The sequence below is a fragment of the Phycodurus eques genome, chromosome 17 (genome assembly GCF_024500275.1).
Source record: "Phycodurus eques isolate BA_2022a chromosome 17, UOR_Pequ_1.1, whole genome shotgun sequence".
Taxonomy (NCBI): Eukaryota; Metazoa; Chordata; class Actinopteri; order Syngnathiformes; family Syngnathidae; genus Phycodurus; species Phycodurus eques.
This window is the reverse complement of record NC_084541.1, coordinates 9,273,051-9,295,246: the sequence shown is the minus strand read 5'-3', so window position 1 is coordinate 9,295,246 and position 22,196 is coordinate 9,273,051. Positions and strand designations below refer to the sequence as shown.

General features: G+C 40.1%; 1 protein-coding gene across 3 annotated transcripts in view; it reads right to left on the bottom strand.

Annotated features, from left to right (window-relative positions):
- nrg2a (neuregulin 2a) overlaps positions 1 to 22,196 on the bottom strand; it is a 127,474-nt gene that overhangs the window by 15,761 nt on the left and 89,517 nt on the right. For 2 of the 3 annotated variants that reach the window (XM_061702978.1, XM_061702977.1), the window contains exons 4-5: positions 7,649 to 7,769; positions 1,858 to 1,916 (exon numbers count right to left, since the gene is read on the bottom strand). In XM_061702978.1, coding sequence (XP_061558962.1) covers positions 1,858 to 1,916; positions 7,649 to 7,769 — 180 coding nt within the window. Of the gene's footprint in view, positions 1 to 1,857; positions 1,917 to 2,273; positions 2,351 to 7,648; positions 7,770 to 22,196 lie in introns of all 3 variants that reach the window. The other variant, XM_061702979.1, reaches the window with a different exon arrangement.

Sequence of the window (22,196 nt, the reverse complement as noted above, 5' to 3'; positions counted from 1 at the left end):
ACACTACAAAGACAATATATTTAATGTTCAAACTGATAAACTTTATTGTTTTAGCAAATAATCATTAACTTAGAATTTTATGGCTGCAACACATTCCAAAAAAGCTGGGACACGGTCATGTTTACCACTGTGGTACACCACCTTTTCTTTTAACAACATTCAATAAACGTTTGGGAACTGAGGACACTAATTGTTGAAGCTTTGTAGGTGGATTTATTTCCCATTCTTGCTTGATGTACAGCTTCAGCTGTTCAACAGTCCGGGGTCTCCGTTGTCGTATTTTACGCTTCATAATGCGGCACACAATTTCAATGGGAGACAGGTCTGGACTGCAGGCAGACCAGTCTAGTACCCGCAGTCTTTTACTACAAAGCCACACTGTTGTAACACGTGCAGAATGTGGTTAGGCATTGTCTTGCTGAAATAAGCAGGGGCATCCATGAAAAAGACATTGCTTGGATGGCAGCATATGTTTCTCCAAAACCTGTATGTCCCTTTCAGCATTAATGGTGCCTTCACAGATGTGTAAGTTGCCCTTGCCATTGGCACAATCACAGCCCCATACCATCACAGAGACTGGCTTTTGAACTTTGCGTCCATAACAGTCCGGATGGTTCTTTTCCTCTTTGGCCCGGAGGACACGACGTCCACAATTTCCAAAAACAATTTGAAATGTGGACTCGTCGGAGCACAGAACACTTTTCCACTTTGGATCAGTCCATCTTAGATGGGCTCGGGCCCAGAGAAGCCGGCGGCGTTTCTGGGTGTTGTTGATAAATGGCTTTTGTTTTGCATAGTAGAGTTTCAAGCTGCACTTATGGATGTAGCGCTGAATTGTATTTACTGACATAGGTTTTATGAAGTGTTCCGGAGCCCATGTGGTGATATCCTTTACACATTGGTCGGTTTTTGATGAAGTGCCGCCTGAGGGATCGAAGGTCACGGGCATTCAATGTTGGTTTTCAGCCTGGCCGCTTACATGCAGTGATTTCTCCAGATTCTCTGAACCTTTTGATGATATTATGGACCGTAGATGATGAAATCCCTAAATTCCTTGCAATTGTACATTGAGGAACATTGTCTTTAAACAGTTCGACTATTTTCTCACGGAATTGTTCACAAAGAGGTGAAGCTCGCCCCATCTTTGCTTGTGAATGACTGAGCAATTCAGGGAAGCGCCTTTTATACCCAATCATGGCACCCACCTGTTCCCAATTAGCCTGTTCATCTGTGGGATGTTCCAAACAGGTGTTTGACGAGCATTCCTCAAATTTCTCAGTCTTTTTTGCCACCTGTCCCAGCTTTTTTGGAATGTGTTGCAGCCATAAAATTCTAAGTTAATGATTATTTGCTAAAAACTATCAAGTTTATCAGTTTGAACATTAAATATCTTGTCTTTGTAGTGTATTCAATTAAATATAGGTTGAGCATGATTTTCAAATCATTGTATTGTGTTTTTATTTATGTTTAACACAACGTCCCAACTTAATTGGAATTGGGGTTGTAAACTGAACTGTACTGCTTGGTGGAAACAGGGCTAAACATGCACATGGTATCCACTTAAGGTGAGAAAGCATTATTAATTGCTGGACCAAAAGCATTTTGTTTTACTGTAGTTGTCACATTCAGTAAAAGGCTACGTCTACACATCACCAACAAAAGAACAGTATTAGCGGTTATTCTGAAATGCACATGCAATACACAACAGGACACACAACACACAATAAGAGGGCCTGCTTATCTATGGGTCTGGACAGAAGACACACAACTACTGGGCGCGTTATTCGGAGGCTAATGTCTTGTCTACACATGCACATGTGACTCGAGGGGATTTGACAGAAGAGGAAGTTGACATACGGTAGAAACGTGCCATAACGTAGGTTTGACACCGATCACCAGTAAAGTCATTTGGACACCTGAAAGCCACAAAAAGAGGGAGGAAGAGGAGGAAGAAGGGTGGTGGATGAGCCAGAAAGTGCGCAAGAATGAGGGTGTGGTGGGGGAGGGAGAGAGAGAGGGAGAGAGGCAGAGAATTAGACCAACAGCTTGACTAATGGACAGCAGAGCCAGAGCGTTCCCATGGGTGACACCACTGTGCACGGCCCGGTGCACGTTGACCTGAGAGGGGGGAGGAAGAAGAGGAGACAGTAGAAGAGGACCGGGTTTTGGTGGGTGTGCGGAGGAGTAGCGGGGGTGTTTCGGCGGGAGTCCACAGACGTAATCCAGTGACAACTGTGTCTCTGTTCTCAGCTGCTCATATCAAGTGAACATACTTTTGAAAGGATTGGGCATGTGCAACCGCAGAGGTTCAGTCTTTAAGCATCGCGGGCCAAAGTATCCGTCAGGACATCTGGGAAGGAGCACACAAATGTTACGGGCAGGAAAACACAGCGAGGTGAACTTGTGTGGATTTCAGGTTGAAACAGGTTGTACAAACATTACATCAGTTACACTCAAAAGAATGGAACGTTGACTTTACGTACAATTTCTCACGTTAAACTGCTAGGCCGGATTTGAACCTGGGTCCCCAGAACTGTGAGGCAGATATGCTAACCAGTCACTGTGCCGACATGCATTATTATTATTATTATTATTATTATTATTATTATTATTATTACTCTAAATTGCCCGTAGGTGTGAATGTGAGTGTGAATGGTTGTTTGTTTATATGTGCCCTGCGATTGGCTGGCGACCAGCTCAGTGTGTACCCCGCCTCTCGCCCGAAGATAGCTGCGATAGGCACACCCGCGACCCCAGGGAGGATAAGCAGTACAGACAATGGTCGGTTGGTTGAGGTTATTATTATTATTATTATTATTATTATCTTTTAAGTCATCCCACTGGCTGGCACACAGTTACGGGGGGAGGGGGGGTACATGCACAAACAATCATGCATGGGTGGGGGTAAATACATGAAGTCCGCGGACACATTTAAAGTTGCCCCCGGTTATCACCAGCTGATACTGTATTTAATCACATTGTCTTTTGCCACGCCGGCAACGTGACAATGCTCGAGTCACTCGCTTAGCGCTCTCTCCGTGTGAGACTGTCATTGGGCCTCACTTAAGGGGAATGAATGAAAGAAGCCGCTTTTACTGGCGGCAAATAAAGTCCGCTATGTTCATGCCCACAAAGTGCAGATAGCCCTGTTTTTAAATACACTGGCTGTGCTTGTCTACGAAATTACACACATCAGGTCTAACCCACCTCCTCACAGAGTTACACCAAGCATAGCGCTGGACTTGCGCAAGTCACGGAAATAAAGCCCAACGTGTTTGTGTAATGCAATATGTAAAAACATTAGCTAATATTACAATAGATATTATTTTAAGAATGTAACAATACTAAAATAACAATATTAAGAAAAGACAACATTCCTCCAATTGTTTCATGAAATATAAAATGCACAATGAGGAAGCTCTTTTAAATTAAGATATTCAACCAATGATTTCTTTCAATAAACAAATTATAAGTGACCCACGAAACTGTGAGGCCATAGAATGAAGCCCAAAAAATGACATTAAACAGACCCCCGCTAAAGTTTACACATTTGTCATCTGTGAACTGAATGAGTGAACAAATGTGGTATTAACATTTGGTTCCACTGGATCTGGATGAAACTTGAACTCCTTTTAGCTATAGTACATATAAGCAAAACATATGAAACCTGGTGTGATGCAATTTGACAGAGATTTCAAAGCACAATTTTCCAGGTTAGCTGCCAAACGCATGTTAGAGCTTCTTACCTTGACAACAAATAGCAAAATGTCATTCAAAATAGATAACATGGGATAACGTATTTAAAAAAAAAACATATTTCTCTATATTTCCCCATTATCAATAAAACAGACTTTTTCACATTTTGACAACTTTTGCCAAACACTTCTGTGTGTGAATTCTTACTAATAATAAAAAATGCAAATAAATAAATAATGTGTACATCCATGGGAGGATCTGAAAAAGTACCAAGTTAATACATCCAACAAACTCAACAGGAAGTTGCACAGAAATAAAGAATTAAAAGTACTCTCTTGGTGGTTCCAAAAACTCAATAAAAATCTAGAAGATGAGAGAGATGATGGAGGCTTGTCCTAAATCGCTTTTAAAGACATAAGCCCAGTCTCGTTTTGGCCTAAAGGACAAAGAAAGAAGAGAAAGATCATTGCAGCGCTTTGGAGCTAATCAATTCATCAATTGGAAGCCCGTGGAGCAAAATGTAACGTGGGCTAACGCCTATTACTCTCTGGATATTTGTTTAGGGCTTAACAGTTGAGTTGTGTGATACATTCTAAACGCTACCATATTTCAAGATCAAGAGAAATATGGAAACACAGAGACGTTCCCAAAGGAAATTTAAAATAGTTTAACTCTGTTTGCATGCATGTAAAAGGCAGTTTTTGACATTTGAATGTATCTTATAATAACTCAACACTTCATCATCACCAGTATGTCTGTTTGGCCCGAGCTATCTTTCCTCATTAAAGTCCCGTTAGAATGAGGAGTTGCTGTTTTAGGAGCACCGGCATTCCGCTTGGATTCACAACGAGACCGTCCGTCCAACAAAAGGTCATTGGCAAGCGATTTACTGGTTTCACACAACACCTCCCGGGAGAGCCATAATGTTCAACATTTAATTATTCACCCTGACTGATGAGATGACGGTAAGTTGGCGTAAAAGTGGCAGAACTGGAACTACATAATCTAATAAATATCGGAATTCAGTGCAGCTGCGTACTCTATTATCACACTGTAACAGACTTGTCTTAAAAAAAAAACAAAAAAACAAATCCGATGGGGAGATTTATTGTGCATTTAGCAAAGGTGATAGGCCCTAAGTCTAAAAATATAAACATAAACGAGTCCTTATTATAGATCCACAGTTAGATTTTGTATTTGAATAAAATATTTATTGAGATTTATTTATATATATATATATTTATAAAAAATATTCATGAAAAATCCATTCTTCTTCTTCTTAATATTATTATTATTATGTATAAATAGTAAATATTGTCATTATTATAGATATTGTATTTTTTAAAATGATATAATACTTTGAGTAGGGGTTCCCAATGAAGTTTCCAGTGAGTGCCCACCATTTAATTGTATGCTCAACAAGGCTAAACTCCAATTTGTACTTCATTCGTAAGGTGAAAACTACTAAAATAACGGTTGCTCATGGAGCATGTCTTAACCTGTGCTCCCCTTTGAAGAAGTTTGTCCACGAGAGTGAATGATTTGGGCATAAATGCGGGCTGAGCTGTCTGCACCACTTGTTTAGCCAGTGAGTAATACCCGCTGATGCCTGGCCTATATTGAATGAGATGGCTGTGGGGGCAACAAATTCCCCACGGGCCTTCACTGCATTATCCAACTCTTCTGGAGCCATGCCCTGGGGCTGTGAGTGAATTAGCTATTGAGTTATTGCTGCCTCCAATTTGTACATAGCGTTTTGAACGGCTGTTGGGGCCATATCCGCATTGCCCGTCGAGCAGTCTTCTTTTCAGGGGCCAACTGGACGCTGAAGCTGCGCCAGTGTTGCTGCTCCTACATCACACCGGCCTAAGTAGTTGTGATATAGTGACATATGGTCCAACAGAGCATGCAACCCGATATTTAACAGCCATTACAAGAGGGAGTGCACAGTTTGTGTTCCAAGTACAAGAATGGATTTTATTAGCTAGAATGGATTACCACAGTGGTTGGATTGAATATTAAATGAGTTAACAAAAAAGGCGGAAAAACATGTTCCAGTGGAAACTCTAAATCAGTCAGTCATTCCATACCTTTGTTGAAGGAAGGCATCTAACGGCATACCACCAAACAAAAATGACACAAAATGTATGAATACTGAAATAATGATGATTTCGTCTAAATTTATTCACAAATGGACTTAGTGTAAAATCTTGTCCTGTTTAATTTAACACAAAGCTTTTGTACTCGCAGGAAACCACGACTTATTCTGTTGTAGGAATGGCAACAGGTGGATACACAGGTTTATTGTACATTCTGCCATGGAATGGAAAAGCTGTCACTATAATTCACTGGAACACGGCATCCCTGAACCACTGCTCTAAAGTCCAACCAAGTTGTTCAATTCAGAATACAAGCACAATTCTTTTTTAGAAAATACTCTCAGACAAAACTTTCTCAGAAAGGATTAAAAGGGGCATCTGTTTTGCTTTTTCTTTGGCTTTTTGTCTCTTATTTTGCAATACTAGAACCGCAGTCATGAAGTATGTCACATTGTACCACACTCAAACTTAAATTGATTTTGTTGTTGTTGCTGCTTTTTTTTTTTTTTATCAATGAGCCGCCTCGACAAGTAATGTGACGTAAAACTCCAACGTGAAACAAAAGTTTAGTAGACTTTGTTATTAAATTGGTTTTACATTTTACAGTGGTTAACTTCTTTTTTTACACTCGTGAAACAGTTAAGAATGTTCTCCTCTTTCAAGTTTAATTTGTATTGCTTTTACATTTAACACAGCGTTCCCTCGCTATATCATGGTTCACCGATTGCGGACTCAGTGCATTGCGGGTATTAATATTCATATGACACATAATTAGCCATATTGTGGGATTTTGAGTGTATGCTGTATTTTTTGTAGTAACATAAATGCTTGCTAGCCGAAAACATTAAGACTAAAAAATAAGACAAATTCATTAAAACACATAATACAAGGAATAGACTGTACATAGTGTGTAGTACTACTGTCTAAAATGTTATGTTTGAGAGTTTAAAAGGTGTTTAGGAGTATAGCGGTTAATATGAGTGTGGGTAAGATTAATAAGAGTGTGGGGAGGTTCACACATCTTTAAAATGTGTATAAATAATTAAAAAGAAAATACGTGGTCACGACTTCACTGATTTCACCTAAACCCGAAATAAACGAGGGATTACTGTATATCTAAACGTTCCTTTAAATCGGTCTCTACGGCTATGAAAGGTTTTAATGAGAGTGACAATTGTTCATTTTTCATTATTTCCTCTGGAAAACTGGTTTCCAAATCCGAATTGCGGCTTGTGTTCCACCTCATAGGTTCCACTGTATTTTGGAGTAATGACTCTTGGTTGTGATGCTAATGCAAACTAAAATCTCAATGTTAAATAAAAAACAAGTTGTTTTTATGATAATGTCAACTGGCTCCTTTCCGACAAGTACACTTTAGCCGCGGTGTCACGATCCCCTTTGCCAAGGACCTTCAATGTAAGCAACAACTCTATTTACCTCATTGGGGGCCCCTAATAGGCATAAATATTTTCTCCCTACTAGAGCGGTGACTCATGACATTTTGAAAAGGGCTTTTAAAAGGCAGCCCTCCTGTTGTACACTAAACGGGACTTAAAAGGATGAGCACGCCGACGCCGCTCCATTATGAGCGTTGCAATACACAACAGGTGGGCAGTTAAGCAGCATATTCCTCTGACGGGTTGCTTCTGCTGCTGAAACAAAGAACAACAGGAATCAAGTGCTCTCAACAAAACAAACCAAAACAGAAATAGCAGGAAAAGGCAGATTCTTGCTGTGATGAAGAATATTATAAATGCTGCCACAAAAAAGGGTTTGCATTTCAACTGGTGGGCATAAAAAATAAGGACCAAAAAAAAAAAAAAAAAAAACCAACTGAAAAATAGGTAACTTACTTGCAGGAAAGCCGGTTTATACCATGTATGAAGTAACAGTCACCGCCATTCACACAGAAGGCCTTCTCTGTGTCATTGCATCTTCTGGCGTGGCCTGAGCCTGGAGATAGCGTTGTGGTTACTGAGGAGAAAAGAAAACACAAAAATGACAGACATTAGGATTATTAAGTATTATTAGAGTGTACAGTAGAAATATTTGGCTTCCTCACACATTCCAAAAATATGCATGGTAGGTTAATTGGAGACTCTTTTGGCCTTGCTCTCCAAGTCCTACCATCTTGATGAACATTAAAATACAGTGTAGTAGGTTTCAGTGTTCACCAAAAACAAAACAAATGCTTTACTACTAATACAGTAAGTATATTTAATATCATTGTAAGCCACTGTAACATTATGCACAGCTTGACAGTTTGACACAGTTCTGCGCTTTAATATAGGAAAGAAAAAAGCTTATTTCAGTAATAATTCAATTGAAATGTATTGCATATGAACATTGAATAAAAATTTTACTTAAATACATCTTTAAGAGCAAATAGTTCTTAGCGATTGATTGCAAATGTATTAAAAATAAGTTAAATACATCTGAACTGTACTGAAGCAGTGATTCACATACCACTATTGGTACTAGTAGCACACTTTGAGACTATTTGACCTACAACATTATACTGCTGAAAGGATTGGAATTACCTGGATTTCTACATAAATTGGTCACAAAATGTGAACATCTAAGTCACAACAACAGACAAACTGTCTATTTTTTTAAAATGCTTTTTGCAGAACATAACGAGTATACATCACACTGCAGGGATCACATACTTTTCTTGCAACTTCAAGTTCTGTCTTATGTTATCATCACTATTTGTTTTGTTTGTTGAATTTACGCAAAACAATAACTGAGTTCAACAGACATTTGACTCATGTAGCACATGTGTAATGTGGGTGCATATTTGAATAAAAGCGCAAAACCATAATTTCTTTAGGTTGTTAACATGAAACGATGTTCCCACATTAACCTTAATTTCTCCGTGAATGCATGAATCTGATGGCCACACGAAGGAGGCTGGTATCAACAGTTTGTGACAGGCATCACTTGTGTTTCATCAGTTGATAGGGTACACTTTTCTTTCCCCACAGGATACTCCAGTATTTCCACGAGGGCTCTTACTGTTGTTTCCCCATCCACGAGTATAATTGTGTCTCTCAGCAGTGTTGACACTATCTCAAGAAGTTGTACGAGCAAAGATAAATATTTCCCTGACATAGCGTAGGAGTTGTTTATGCGCTGACTCAGATCCTTGGAATGGCCCGAAATGTCATGTATCTGCACTTAATCCCCCCTGGCTGAACAGACAGAATATGTTCGGGGTGAAGGCTGCTAATCAGGCCAAGAGCTGCAACGTTTGAAGGCAAACGGCAGTGCAGAGAGGAAGAGGTGGAAGGGGTGAAGCTTGCAGGATCAGACAAGAGAGGCGCGTGATGTACTGCATTATGACACGTGATGGCAGCTCTTTACCTGCTGTCAGGTGATGTTAGAACCTAAGCAGATAGTGACAGTTTGTTGGTGGGACGCGGAGAATTTCCGACCACGCAGTTCTGCGCAAGTACAATAAATCAGATTCAACAGCTGGAAAGTGCGTTTGGAGTCGACTCAGTTGGACCTGTGATGTGTGTTCTTTGCCATCAGGATGAGTTGTCACAGGATCACATTTGTTACATGCGGAAAGTCACATCAGCTGTTTTCTCTGCTTGTAGAAGAGCCGAGACACAGACTTATTCCACCACAAAAAGTAACACAATGTAATTAGTGGAGATTTATTTCTCGCAGCAATCAGCAACTCAAGATAATGATAACAATGAACGTATTATAATTAAAAATATTAAAAGGCAAGAGGTTTTGTTTTTTGTTCTTCTCTTGTGTGTAAAATAGTTTACACACATGCTTTTTAATGTGACAGACGCCACATGAACAGGAAAATAAATCAGCATGTGTGTTCTTACTGCTTTTATAGTGTGTTGTGAACTCAGAATGACCAACACAGCACATCATACACAGAATGATACTTCCACCAACAATCAAAAGTCTCTTCCCCCAAAGTAGGTGTAATACCAAAACTAACCTGTGAAAGGCAGTATGGCGCCACAGGGCATCCATATTGCTGTTAATTACATAGACAAATTAAAAGAGTAAAGAGTATAGAAGAGGACAACCCGAAAGGAAAAGAAGTAGAAGAAGAGAAGATAGAAGAGAAGAAAGAGAAGAAGCTAGGCTGACTGTCATCCCTTTTGGCAACTGCGTTGCAGTTGCAACTTCATCTTGTCATTTTTCTGTGGTGAATAACTTGTGAGAAACAAACACTCAACACAACCAGTTGCTCCTCTGTTCGAGCTTTAGGTTGCTTTCCAAATGACCATTGACACAATCATAAGAGTACGTGGTTTTGACAAACTTGCCGCTGACAAACACGCGAGGATTTGCGATCGTAAATATTCAACATTCACGATTGTCAACACAGACGTTTTTTAAGCAGATTGGAGAGGCAAAATCCCTCTTAACACCCCCCCCCCCCCCACCCCACACAGGCTAATGGCTCAGAATAAAGTGGGTACATTAATCTTCAATCTTTTTACAAAAAAAGTTGAAGAAAGAGAGTCAAATGTGTGCTCAAATGATGAACATGCCCCAAAAGGGGCGCTGAGAAGGATTTGTTGCCCTGTGAAAAAATATAATTAGCCCCACCACTTCAATGATGCAAATTGGAAATATTATTTTCTTGGGCCTCTGTCAGTCAAGGGCCATTAGACTCACATGTTCTCCCAAAAACAATTCTAAAAACTGCTGTAACGATGAATATTTGTTTCCACTTTAAACAAGTCAGTGTTTTAACATTACTTTGGCCTGAAATGTATGTATCAAATATGAATTAGATTGTTTTTTAACCTTTAAAGGCTCGTATGTTTACATTTGTATTGATAAGAAAAACAATCACAACTAATTTCCATCATTGTTGCATGCCTTGAATGGGAAAAAGTAGCTTAGCATGATGCACATGAATATAAAGGTTTGCATTAGTTTACATGAAGATACATTTGGGATCAACAATCATATTTTCAGTGGTTTTCAGTAGGAATTATTTTTGTCACCAGGAAAACAAGTCAGTTTTCGTGTAAGTTCACAAAGGCACGTTGTGTGTCTTTCACTTTTAAAGCAAAAATTAATGTTAGTATACTCAAAGGAAACTAAAAAGAATGCAAAAAAAAAAGGAAAAAAAGTGGCCCGGCTAATGACAACTACCTCATCGTTGCTCACACCTGACCTCTGACTGGAGCACTGGCTTGTAAAACGCCTCATAAAAAGATCAGTCAGGAACCTGAAAACATTGTAAAAACAACCCAATGCTTATAATAGAAACTTGAGCAAAAGATGCAAACAAAAAAGGGGGCAAAAACACGAAACGTGACGTCCAATAGGCCGCCTCTATCTAGGCCAGCAGGGGAAAACATTCTGGATGGAGGGGGGGTTAATTTGTTTGATATTGCCACCCAGAGTCGCAAATTGTTCCTCAGGTTCATTTGCATCAACACAAATTCCGGCTGTCTGTATTCACAACATCTAGCATACTCATCAAACAGAAAACTGCAAAAGCACTAAATGCATCTCTGCCTGAGGCCGAACAATTAGTATCTTTACATACCAGGAGTCACCAAACTTTTCGAAGCTGAGAGCTACTTCTTGGGTACTAATTATTAGTTTGATCCACACTTCTAAAAATGCTCAAAATGCCTTTAATTATATTTATTATTACTAATTAATTATATGTATCAGGTTAGAGCCTCAGCCTCACAGTTCTGAGGACCCGGGTTCAATCCCCGGTCCCGCCTGTGTGGAGTTTGCATGTTCTCCCCGTGCCTGCGTGGGTTTTCTCCGGGCACTCTGGTTTCCTCCCACATCCCAAAAACATGCATTAATTGGAGACTCTAAATTGCCCGTAGGTGTGAATGTGAGTGCGAATGGTTGTTTGTTTGTATGTGCCCTGCGATTGGCTGGCAACCAGTTCAGGGTGTACCCCGCCTCCTGCCCGATGACAGCTGGGATAGGCTCCAGCACGCCCGCGACCCTAGTGAGGAGAAGCGGCTCAGAAAATGGATGGATGGAATTATATGTATCCCTGTGAAAATACTCATAATAATTATCAACAATAATTTAACAAGGTAGGAATCAGATAAATACCAATATGCAACACTTTGTCAGTCTTATCTATATAGCACCAATTCACAACAGAAGTTTTATCTCAAGGCACTTTACACATTGAGCATGGCAAGCGCTACATTCCTCATACAATATATATACTGTATGTATATAAGAAAACCAAAATGTCCCGGCAAGAGCAAGCACTTGGCAACGGAGGCAAGGAAAAACTCCCCCAGAAGAAAGAAAAGTTGAACTGAACCCAAACTCTGTGGGGCGACCGTCTGCTTTGGCTGTTTGGGGTTGAGATGGAGAGACAGAGTAGAGGGACAGAGGTTAGATAGAGAGAGAGCGACTGAAGGAGAGACGAGAGAACAATTGGCACGACAACGGCAGTATCAACAACAGTAATAGTCCTATTTTTATTAATCACTGCAAGTGTTTTTACATTTTCAAATGTTCACTTTGACAACGCTCCTAGGGAATCACAATGTTCCATCACTGGTATGCTAATTTTAGAATTACAGGCTACTCTTGTGGTCCTAAGGGGTGCTTATGGGCACCATGTTGGTGACGCCTGACACCTTCATCTACAAGCCCAATTCCAATGAAGTTGGGACGTTGTGTTAAAAAAAAATTTGGCTGGCAACCAGTTCAGGGTGTACCCCGCCTCCGGCCCGATGATAGCTGGGATTGGCTGCAGCACGCCCGCGACCCGAGTGAGGAGAAGCGGCTCAGAAAATGGATGGATGGATGAATGTGAACAACAGCGTCTATCAACTCTGATAATTACCTACTCCATCCATTCTTTTTCTGTAGCGCTAGTCTTCATTAGGCCCGCAGGTGAGCTGGAGCCTATCCCAGCTGACTTTGGGTGAGAGGTGCGGAAGGGGTACACCCTGGACTGGTCGCCAGCCAATTGCAGAATACATACAATATAGCTAAACACCCATTCCCTCTCACATTCACAACTATAGACAATTTCGTCTCTGCAGTAATTAACCTAACATGCGTGTTTTAGGAATGTGGGAGCAAGCCAGAGTAGCTGGAGAGATTCATGCAAGCACAGGGAGAACATGCAAACGCCACACAGGAGGGGCTGAGTCAAGATTCAAACCCAGAATCTACTGTGAGGCAGATGTACTAATCACTTTGTGAGGAAATGTCAGTTAAAAATCCATAACCACATGAGTTACATTTTGCCACAAAACCACTATGCCAATAATTTTCTGATTTGTCTGCATTATAAAGACTAAATTCAGTCCAAAGACTATAGAGTACATGCTAGTATGTCTACTTATTCCAGGTCAGGTGACCTTCAATGTCCTGTTATGTATTTGACATCCAAATGGCCCTATACATTCCCAACATCTAATTTCATTAGATGACAATGCATGTCCTTGGGTACAGAGCAGAAAATGGGAATTGGAAGTTTAATCTTTACAAGACAAGGAGATCGCTTAGTGGCAGAACAAACAATATTAAGCGGCATTAGACCTTTATCTTCGAGCAAATAACTTCCAAGTTTAACCCCTAACATGTTTTATTGTACTGCATTCTGTACGCAAGCAGTAGATATCAAGCAACTTTAATAACAACAGAATGCCATAAATCAACATAAAATAAATAAATAAATAAATAAACAAGCTACAAATGTCCACGTATGAACTAAACCAGTAGAAACATCTATTGGCCCAGCATCGCCAAATGTCACAAATACCACTGCAGAGAAAAAGTCCAATTTTCATCCCTATTGTTTGACATCTTCTGTCTTCCAATTACTCTTCCAACACCATCACTTAGAAGGACGATGAAATAAAAAATGTTTCCACCCATCTGTTGTTCAAATTAATGCCGGTTTGAGCTATGGAAAATGGAAACCATACGTTGCATTTGCTGCCTCAGCATTTTTATTTTATATCCATCCATCTATTTTCTATACCGCTTATCCTCATTAGGGTCGCAGGTGTGCTGGAGCCTGTCCCAGATGACTTTGGGTGAGAGGCAGGGCACACCCTGGATTGGTCGCCACCCAGTCGCAGTTTATTTTATATACTGTCATTATACAGTGAAAAAAGCTTTAAAATAAGAAATTTTAACGATCAATATTTGCTCATTTTGGGAAATTTACAAACAATTCAAACAGATTTTCTAATAAACATCCACTGACAATCAACTACTCCCAATGGATCACATTGATCACATCTTTTTCACTGTACACAAATCCTTCCATGATGTTTGATAAGCAACAGAAGGCAAGTACAATAATCCCCCTCGAGCTCATGTTTGACTTCAGCACCACATACTTAAGTGGCTAAGTTGACATAGAGTTCACATAGTTACTTTTTTCTTTTTTTTAAGTCAAACCGGTGTTTACTTTAACGTAAAATTAATGAGAAGGCCTAAAACCTTTTATTTCATAGTTAGATACACATATAATCTCCCAAAAAAACGGACATAATTTGAAGGAATTATTTTCGAGTGCTCAATGACACACATCATGATTTGCTGGACCAATGACTGCAAATAGCAAAATTCCTGAAATGTATCAATGGATATGATTTTATTATTTTTTTTAACTCCATGTTCGCTCTCATGTTGTTTTTGACAGCATTTGTTGTATCCATAAAGGAACTTGGTTAGCTGCCAGCTTTCCCTATATGTTTGACTCCATATGCTTTCTGGCAAGCTTTACATGTATAGTCATTAGGTATATTTGAAATGTGTCGTTGCATTTCCCATCGAGGTTACATTATGGTCAATGCAAGCTTTATGAGGCACTTAGCTTTGGTAGCAAATTGTTTTATCTTTGCTGTATCATTGTGCGATGTGACCTATAGCGAGGCTTCAGTGAACAGATGCAGTTGTTTCTGGAGACACTTGCTAAAGTACAAGCGGTACATGCACGCCCGTGTCGACCAGCTGTTTGGCTCAGATTCTTTGCACGTGTCCGAGAAATAGTACATTGTTCTTGTTGCGTACAGTAGTTGCAGATTCTGCAAAAAGCCAGCATCCAAAGGGACATAGATTTTAACTGTGAACTATTTATCTCCCAAAGCAAGCAAATACTGTCATTTTGGAGCTTCTCCAGTTTGTGCTGTCAACCGCACCACTGTTCACTTTCCTGCTCGAAATGATAATTATGGAACGCACCACAGTGGGCTACACTGTGAACAAGAATAGTGCTGTCATATTTCGAAATTAAAAGCTTTGTTTTAACAATCATCTTGTGCGTGGTTCTTTTGGGTTGTCACACTCTTTCCGGAGATGCCACTTTAATCTTTTGTCTTTTAACAAGAGGCCAAACTGTGTCAATAAAGCCAAAAATGTAAATTTGTTGGATGTGTTCCTTCCTTAGGCCGCATCCTCCGGCTCGATCCCAGAGAAAAATCCCTCTCAGCCTGTGAGGTGATCAGGTGCTTTGCTAAAACAGAGTAAGGGGGCACAACTTGTTTATCTGCACTTATGATTTCACCAAGTTTGATTGGTTTTGAAGTGGAGGTTTCAACTTTCACCGGGCCTTGTAGCCCAGGGGCCGAATCTGAGTTGGAGTTGCAGAGAGGTCTCCGCTGGTTTCTAAAGAGCCACAGTGTTTAGCCATCAGCCCTTACTGCTGACTTTGATTAATCCTTCATGGTCCAAGAACTGAAAAGAAAAGCTGGGGGTGCAAAGAGGACCATCTGGAAACCTTCATAAACATGCCTGTCTTTCCACGCTCTCCAAAGGATTCTAAAAAAATCGTAAAAATGAAAAGAGGGGTACCCATTGCAAAGTTTTTTTTCCCTCTTGAGGCACATTGTGCATATATGCAGAAAAAGCGACTGCGTTGACAATGAGTCCAAACCCCGTGCTCCACCTCACAGGGTATCACGAAACGGCAAATTGTGTAGTAAAAACATTTTCAATTGGCCGGTCTACACTGCTGAATTACACACGTTTGGTCAATGTTTACGAAAAATGCTCAGAATTTACTAAAGGCTTGGATTAGGACCTTTCACTGTTGCACTGTAGTTGAACGAAGCGCAATCCAAAACACAAGACAGCGTGTGAGTCGGCGTCAGGAACAACCCAAAGTAGCTTCGCTTACATCTGGACTTCGTTATGGTTTGATGTTTTCACTCACAAAAGGTAATGTTATCAGCATAAAAAGTATAAATCATGTCCCATGGACAGGAGGAGGTATGTGTGCAAGAACAGTGGGCAGACTGCATCGCTTTCTGAAAGCTACATCTCAGCAGAGACAGATGCAAGAACTACAATTCGAAAATTCGTATAAATGTCTTTCTCTAAGCTTGGGGTCATGCAAAACTGACAAAACTCCCAATAAATGAACCAACATGAATGAACAGGTAGCACACAGTAGCTTCAACTAATAAAACCAACAATAAATCATTTTACTCGGCCAAGAAAAACATGATGGTAAAGAGATAACTGACTGATAAGGACAGACCCTTTAGCAGGGAGGTCAGTTACCCAAATATGCTTTTCCTTGTAAGTGGAACGAGAGACCTTTCCTGTTGGCAATCCCTTAGAAAAATATTCTAAATGGAATGTGTGTACATATGCGTTCATTGGATAACCACTTTGGGATTAGGTTAGTCCATACAGGGCAGAGTTTCCTTGGTCCAATAGAGTGCTACTGATGGGAGGGTTTGATGTGGTGAAAGAGGATGTAAGACGCACACACGTCAGACGAGGGAGGTAAAATAAGCAATCAATGCGCTTTAGTTATATTGTTACTAAGGTGCATGGTGACAAGTCTTGAGAAAGTGTAAGCAAAGACAAAATGCGGAAAAAAAGCAGCATTTTTCCAAGGACCACCCAATGATCAAACACTGGCATTTTGACTGCAATGTATCTGGAGGGAATAATTTAATGGAAAATGGCAGGTACAAACAAATATGTGATGCTATTATGTGAGCTAAACTTTACAAAAAATGACTGTTGTTTTTTTAAACTGGCACTTTATGCATAACCAAGGAGTTGCGAGGCATAGGCCAAGAAAGAATGAGTTTGGATCCATTATTGGAAAAAAATATTTTTCAGTATTTTCCTTTACACGTTATTTATGAAAGCTACACTGCTTCGCTTCCGTATAAATAAGAGATGACAGGCAACTGTGTATATATCCTTCGACAAGTAATTAAGTCTAGAGCAGAAAACTAAATCACAGAAAATAAGAGATGACGAAGGCTTCGATTTTTGTTTTTGTTTATTGACAGGATTTTAGGGTGGAAAATATTACCATGTGAGATCAAAGATAAAACAAACACACGCCTACTTCAAAACATAACAGAGGCACACCCAATCAACACTAATAGTCTCTCTTCATTTAGGCTTCATGGATCCAAAATAGCACACAAATATCCAAAGAGGAATTAGATGGCTATTTACTGTAGGTTGGACATTGCGAGAGACCATTATGAATATCTGAGCTTGCCGACAATGGAAACTATCCCCAATTCAAAAAAATTTAGAGATGAAGTGGAGCCTACCAGGAACATTAATCTAACACCCACTCCTCAGCAGGACTGCTGCCGCTACCACAACGACTGTGTCATCTTTTAAACTCCTGACTCTTGCCGTGTCTCAGTCACATAGCTGATATGCCTGGTCTTGCCTGCCTCAATCATCCCGCCGCTCAAGTCAAATCAAAGAGCTGCCCAGTGCGGGATTGCACAACAGCTGCTCGCAAACTGCAATAGAGCCACACGGTGCACAGCACACTCAAACAGGGGAATCAGGCGGTGAAAGCCGACGGCGGCACTGCCGGTAAGGCCGCTGGCGGGCAGCAGTTGGCAAGCGCTGGATTTTTGGTCCCAATCGAAATGCAGACCTGTTTCCCTGTTTGTGGAGGCAGTTATAACTCAGTCTACTAGTGGGGCTCATCCTGCAGATACACTTTGTTTTCACTCGGGAAACACGTAAGTTGGTGCACTCGAAAATCAAGTTACCACTGTATGTTAAAGCTATGAATTTCGACTAAGAGACTAACATCTCAGGGAGTAGCTAAGTTTAGCCTGAGTTGTCAGTGGAAGTTACGGCGAGTCTTCACCGCACGTACTTTATACGTACACTGGCATATTTTATTTTCAATGAAATCATCTGTAAGTTTTTCACGAGTTGTAATGGACTCTGACCCTGTCCCCCATTAATCGAGGAGGTTTAATTGTAGTTCAGATCAACTCAGCACTCTATGGCTTGGAACAATACACCCTGATCATTCTGGTGTGTTGTGGAGTTAAAATAGTATTAAGTGTAGCTTGGAAATGATTATTATTATTATTATTATTATTATTATTTTAACATCAGAATGTGAATGGTTGTCTGTTTCTATATGTGCCCTGTGATTCCCGGGCAATCAATCTCCAACCCCAATTTCCAATGAAGTTGGGACGTTGTGTTAAACATAAATAAAAACAGAATACAATGATTTGCAAATCATGTTCAACCTATATTTAATTGAATACACTACAAAGACAAGATATTTCATTTTCAAACTGATAAACCTTGTTTTAGCAAAAAAGCTGGGACAGGGTCATGTTTACCACTGTGTTACAACACCTTTTCTTTTAATAACATTCAATAAATGTTTGGGAACTGAGGACACTAATTGTTGAAGCTTTGTAGGTGGAATTCTTTCCCATTCTTTCTTGATGTACAGCTTCAGCTGTTCAACGGTCCGGGGTCTCCGTTGTCGTATTTTACGCTTCATAATGCGCCACACATTTTAAATGGGAGTCAGTTTAAGCATTAATGGTGCTTTCACAGATGTTTAAGTTACCCATGCCATTGGCACTAACACAGCCCCATACCATCACACATGCTGGCTTTTGAACTTTGCGTCCATAAAAGTCCGGATGGTTCTTTTGCTCTTTGGCCCGGAGGACCCGACGTCCACAATTTCCGAAAACAATTTGAAATGTGGACTCGTCGGACCACAGAACACTTTTCCACTTTGCATCAGTCCATCTTAGATGAGCCCAGAGAAGCCGGCGGGGTTTCTGGGTGTTGTTGATAAATGGATTTTGCTTTGCATAGTAGAGTTTCAAGTTGCACTTACGAATGTAGCGCCGAACTGTATTTACTGACATTGGTTTTCTGAAGTGTTCTTGAACCCATGTGGTGATATCCTTTCCACGTTGATGTCGGGTTTTGATGCAGTGCCGCCTGAGGGATCGAAGCTCACGGGCATTCAATGTTGGTTTTCGGCCTTGCCGCTTTCATGCAGTGATTTCTCCAGATTCTCTGAACCTTTTGAAGATATTATGGACCGCAGATGATGAAATCCCTAAATTCCTTGCAATTGTACGTTGAGGAACATTGTCCTTAAACTGTTCGACTATTTTCTCACGCACTTGTTCACAAAGACGTGAACTTCGCCCCATCTTTGCTTGTGAATGACTGAGCAATTCAGGGAAGCTCCGTTTATACCCAATCATGGCACCCACCTGTTCCCAATTAGCCTGTTCACCTGTGGGATGTTCCAAACAGGTGTTTGATGTGCATTCCTCAACTTTCTCAGTCTTTTTTGCCACCTGTCCCAGCTTTTTTGGAATGTGTTGCAGCCATAAAATTCTAAATTAATGATTATTTGCTAAAAACAATAAAGTTTATCAGTTTGAACATTAAATATCTTGTCTTTGTAGTGTATTCAATTAAATATAGGTTGAACATGATTTTCAAATCATTGTATTCTGTTTTAATTATGTTTAACACAACGTCCCAACTTCATTGGAATTGGGGTTGTCGTTTGTGGTTCACCTTTCGACCGAAGGGATAGGCGCCAGATCCCTGCGACCCTAATGATAACAAGTGCTATAGAAAATGGGTGGATGGATGTTAGAAAGGAGGGATGGGTGTTTTGACTAAATTTCCTTTGTTGAACATTGGGGAAATCAGCATAAATTAACTGACTCCTTTTTTTTTTAGCTATTTTTCATCAGACTGGAAAATCTCTGAGTGTCATATTGATGCTGCTTGGAGAAGTCTGCATGCATTAAGCTTTCTAAATTTTCATTGGTGACATCATGTTGTTCTTCTTCAGACTGCAAACTAGTTAAGACTGAATCATCAACACCAGGCTGCAGCACTATTGCTCAGTAAAAAAAAAAAAAAAAAAAAAAACTCCAAGGTAAAGTTGTGTAATGTTTTGTTTTGTTTGTTGCAGGACAGGTTAAAAGGAAAGTTTAAAAGAAAGGACCTTTTTTTCTTTTGAAGAATGGTCAACATCTCAGCTTGTTGTGGATGTGATTCATTTACAATCAATCCCACACAATCCACAGAATTCTTAAGGTCACTCTCCCTACTTCAAGAAAGGGGGATTCCCCCCACGTGTCTGAGGTCGTTACGATGATCCACTCAACCTCTTGCCATCCTGTGTCTAAACTCCTGACAGACAGCAGCAGCAGTAATGGATAGTAATACGCTTATATTCATCCAGCACTTCCTGCAGAAGTGCCAGTTTCAGACAGATGTGAGGGCGCCTTTGCTCAATCTGAGCAGCTCAGTGTCAAGAAAAGGGGTTGCTTGACTTCTGATAAGATCCATTTGTGTGTCAGGAAGCCCGCTACAATGGAAGATTTGACAATTTCAAAACTAACCAGCCAAACATTAAAGGCACCTGTACAATTGAAAGACCCGTATTTAAAAAAAAAATAATAATAATAATAAATCGGGATGCTCAGTTTTGCAGTGCTTCACACTGACGGGTGTTTCTACTTTAGTTACCCAATTTAAATACTTTAAATAAAAGTATTACAAACAGCATCAACAAGAGTATGACAGTGCAGTTCTACACTTAAAAACATTAGTATTAGTATTAGTATTAGCGTTTTTTTAAAGGACAGACTATTTGAACTTGTATTGGATGTGATTAGAATGTGCAGGCGTACTTAAATCTGCGGCTGTGATTATTCCCCAATGTTAAAGCCTCACAATCTGTTATCAGAGGCAGCAAGGTGCCTTTACTGATCACTCCCTCCATTTTCTTCATGCTAACTGGAAACACAAGCGCAAACCTACACACTGGTTGGAAGCCAGCGTGTGAAATTTAAATTAGTAGCTCTGATGGCTTGAAATCCATTGCACACCTCCAAGGGACAGGTTCTTTGACCAGATGTTGGAACATGTGTTCTCACTTTCGCAAATTATTTTTTATGGGTTGCTATGTTTTTTCAGCCATTACAACAAAACAAAATGGACAAAAACTCACAAGCACTTAAAGTGTCGTAAAAATAGTCATTTTGCGATGAGATGTCAGAGCTATGATAATACTAGCACGCTACAAAGTGGATCTCATCGCTTGGGAGGTATCATGTCTTCATTGGCCGTCATCTTCAACAGCTGGCTCTCATTTTGGAGGAAGGTAGACTTTGCAGCCTTGTACCAGAAAACATATACCCCAGCTCCATATTTGGGCCTTGTACTCGCAGTTGTAGACCAGCTGTGAGGATGAGAGGTTTTCCCCTACGCTATTCCATGAAATCAACACACTCACACATCAACACTTGCTGTACATCCCCCACCATTCTATTGAATGTATACTAAAGGATGAGCCTGCTGTGCGTGCGTGAATCAGTGACCACGGTGACATTTATTCCAGTCACAATTCAAATCAACACACACACACACACTTACACACACACAACGGACACAACGACGACTCATACGCAAAAAAAAAAAAAAAAAAACGGACAACAACAGGGGAGGTAGTGCAATGGACTAATGGGAGGTTTCGGATAAGAGACAGCTGTCTACGACATCGCTGTGTGTCCATGAGCTTAAAGCAAAGGAATGGTAAGTATATGTTCCGTAAAGATACACTGGAAAGTGTAAAAACACCTTGAAGTGCCCCATTCTGAAAGATAAACACACTCAGTGCAGAGCTATGGAAAGGCTAACTTGTACACCTTGCTAAATAACAAGCACCTCATATATCTAATTTTGTCATCAGTATTTGGCAGTGGTGGGAAGTAACAAAGTACCAAAACTTTGTTACTGTACTTCAATATATTTTTCAGGTAATGTATCTGTATTTTACTTGGGTAATTACATAAGTTGCCTTTTTTGACATTTTTTTTTACTTTTATTCCCGACATTTAAAAACAGATATCCATACTTTTTACACCTACCCCAAATTTGCCAAAATAGGCTTGTTGCTTTTTTCAACCTCCGCGGATGATGTTAAAAAAAAAAAAGATAAATAAATAGAGTTTAAATGGTAAATGGGCTTTCAGTTGTATAGCGTTTCTCTCCTCATCCACATACTGATGATGTAGCATCAGGAGCAACTGGGGTTTCAGTGTCTTGCTCAAGGACACTTGGAAATGGTCACATGGGCTCAGGAGCAAACCGACCACC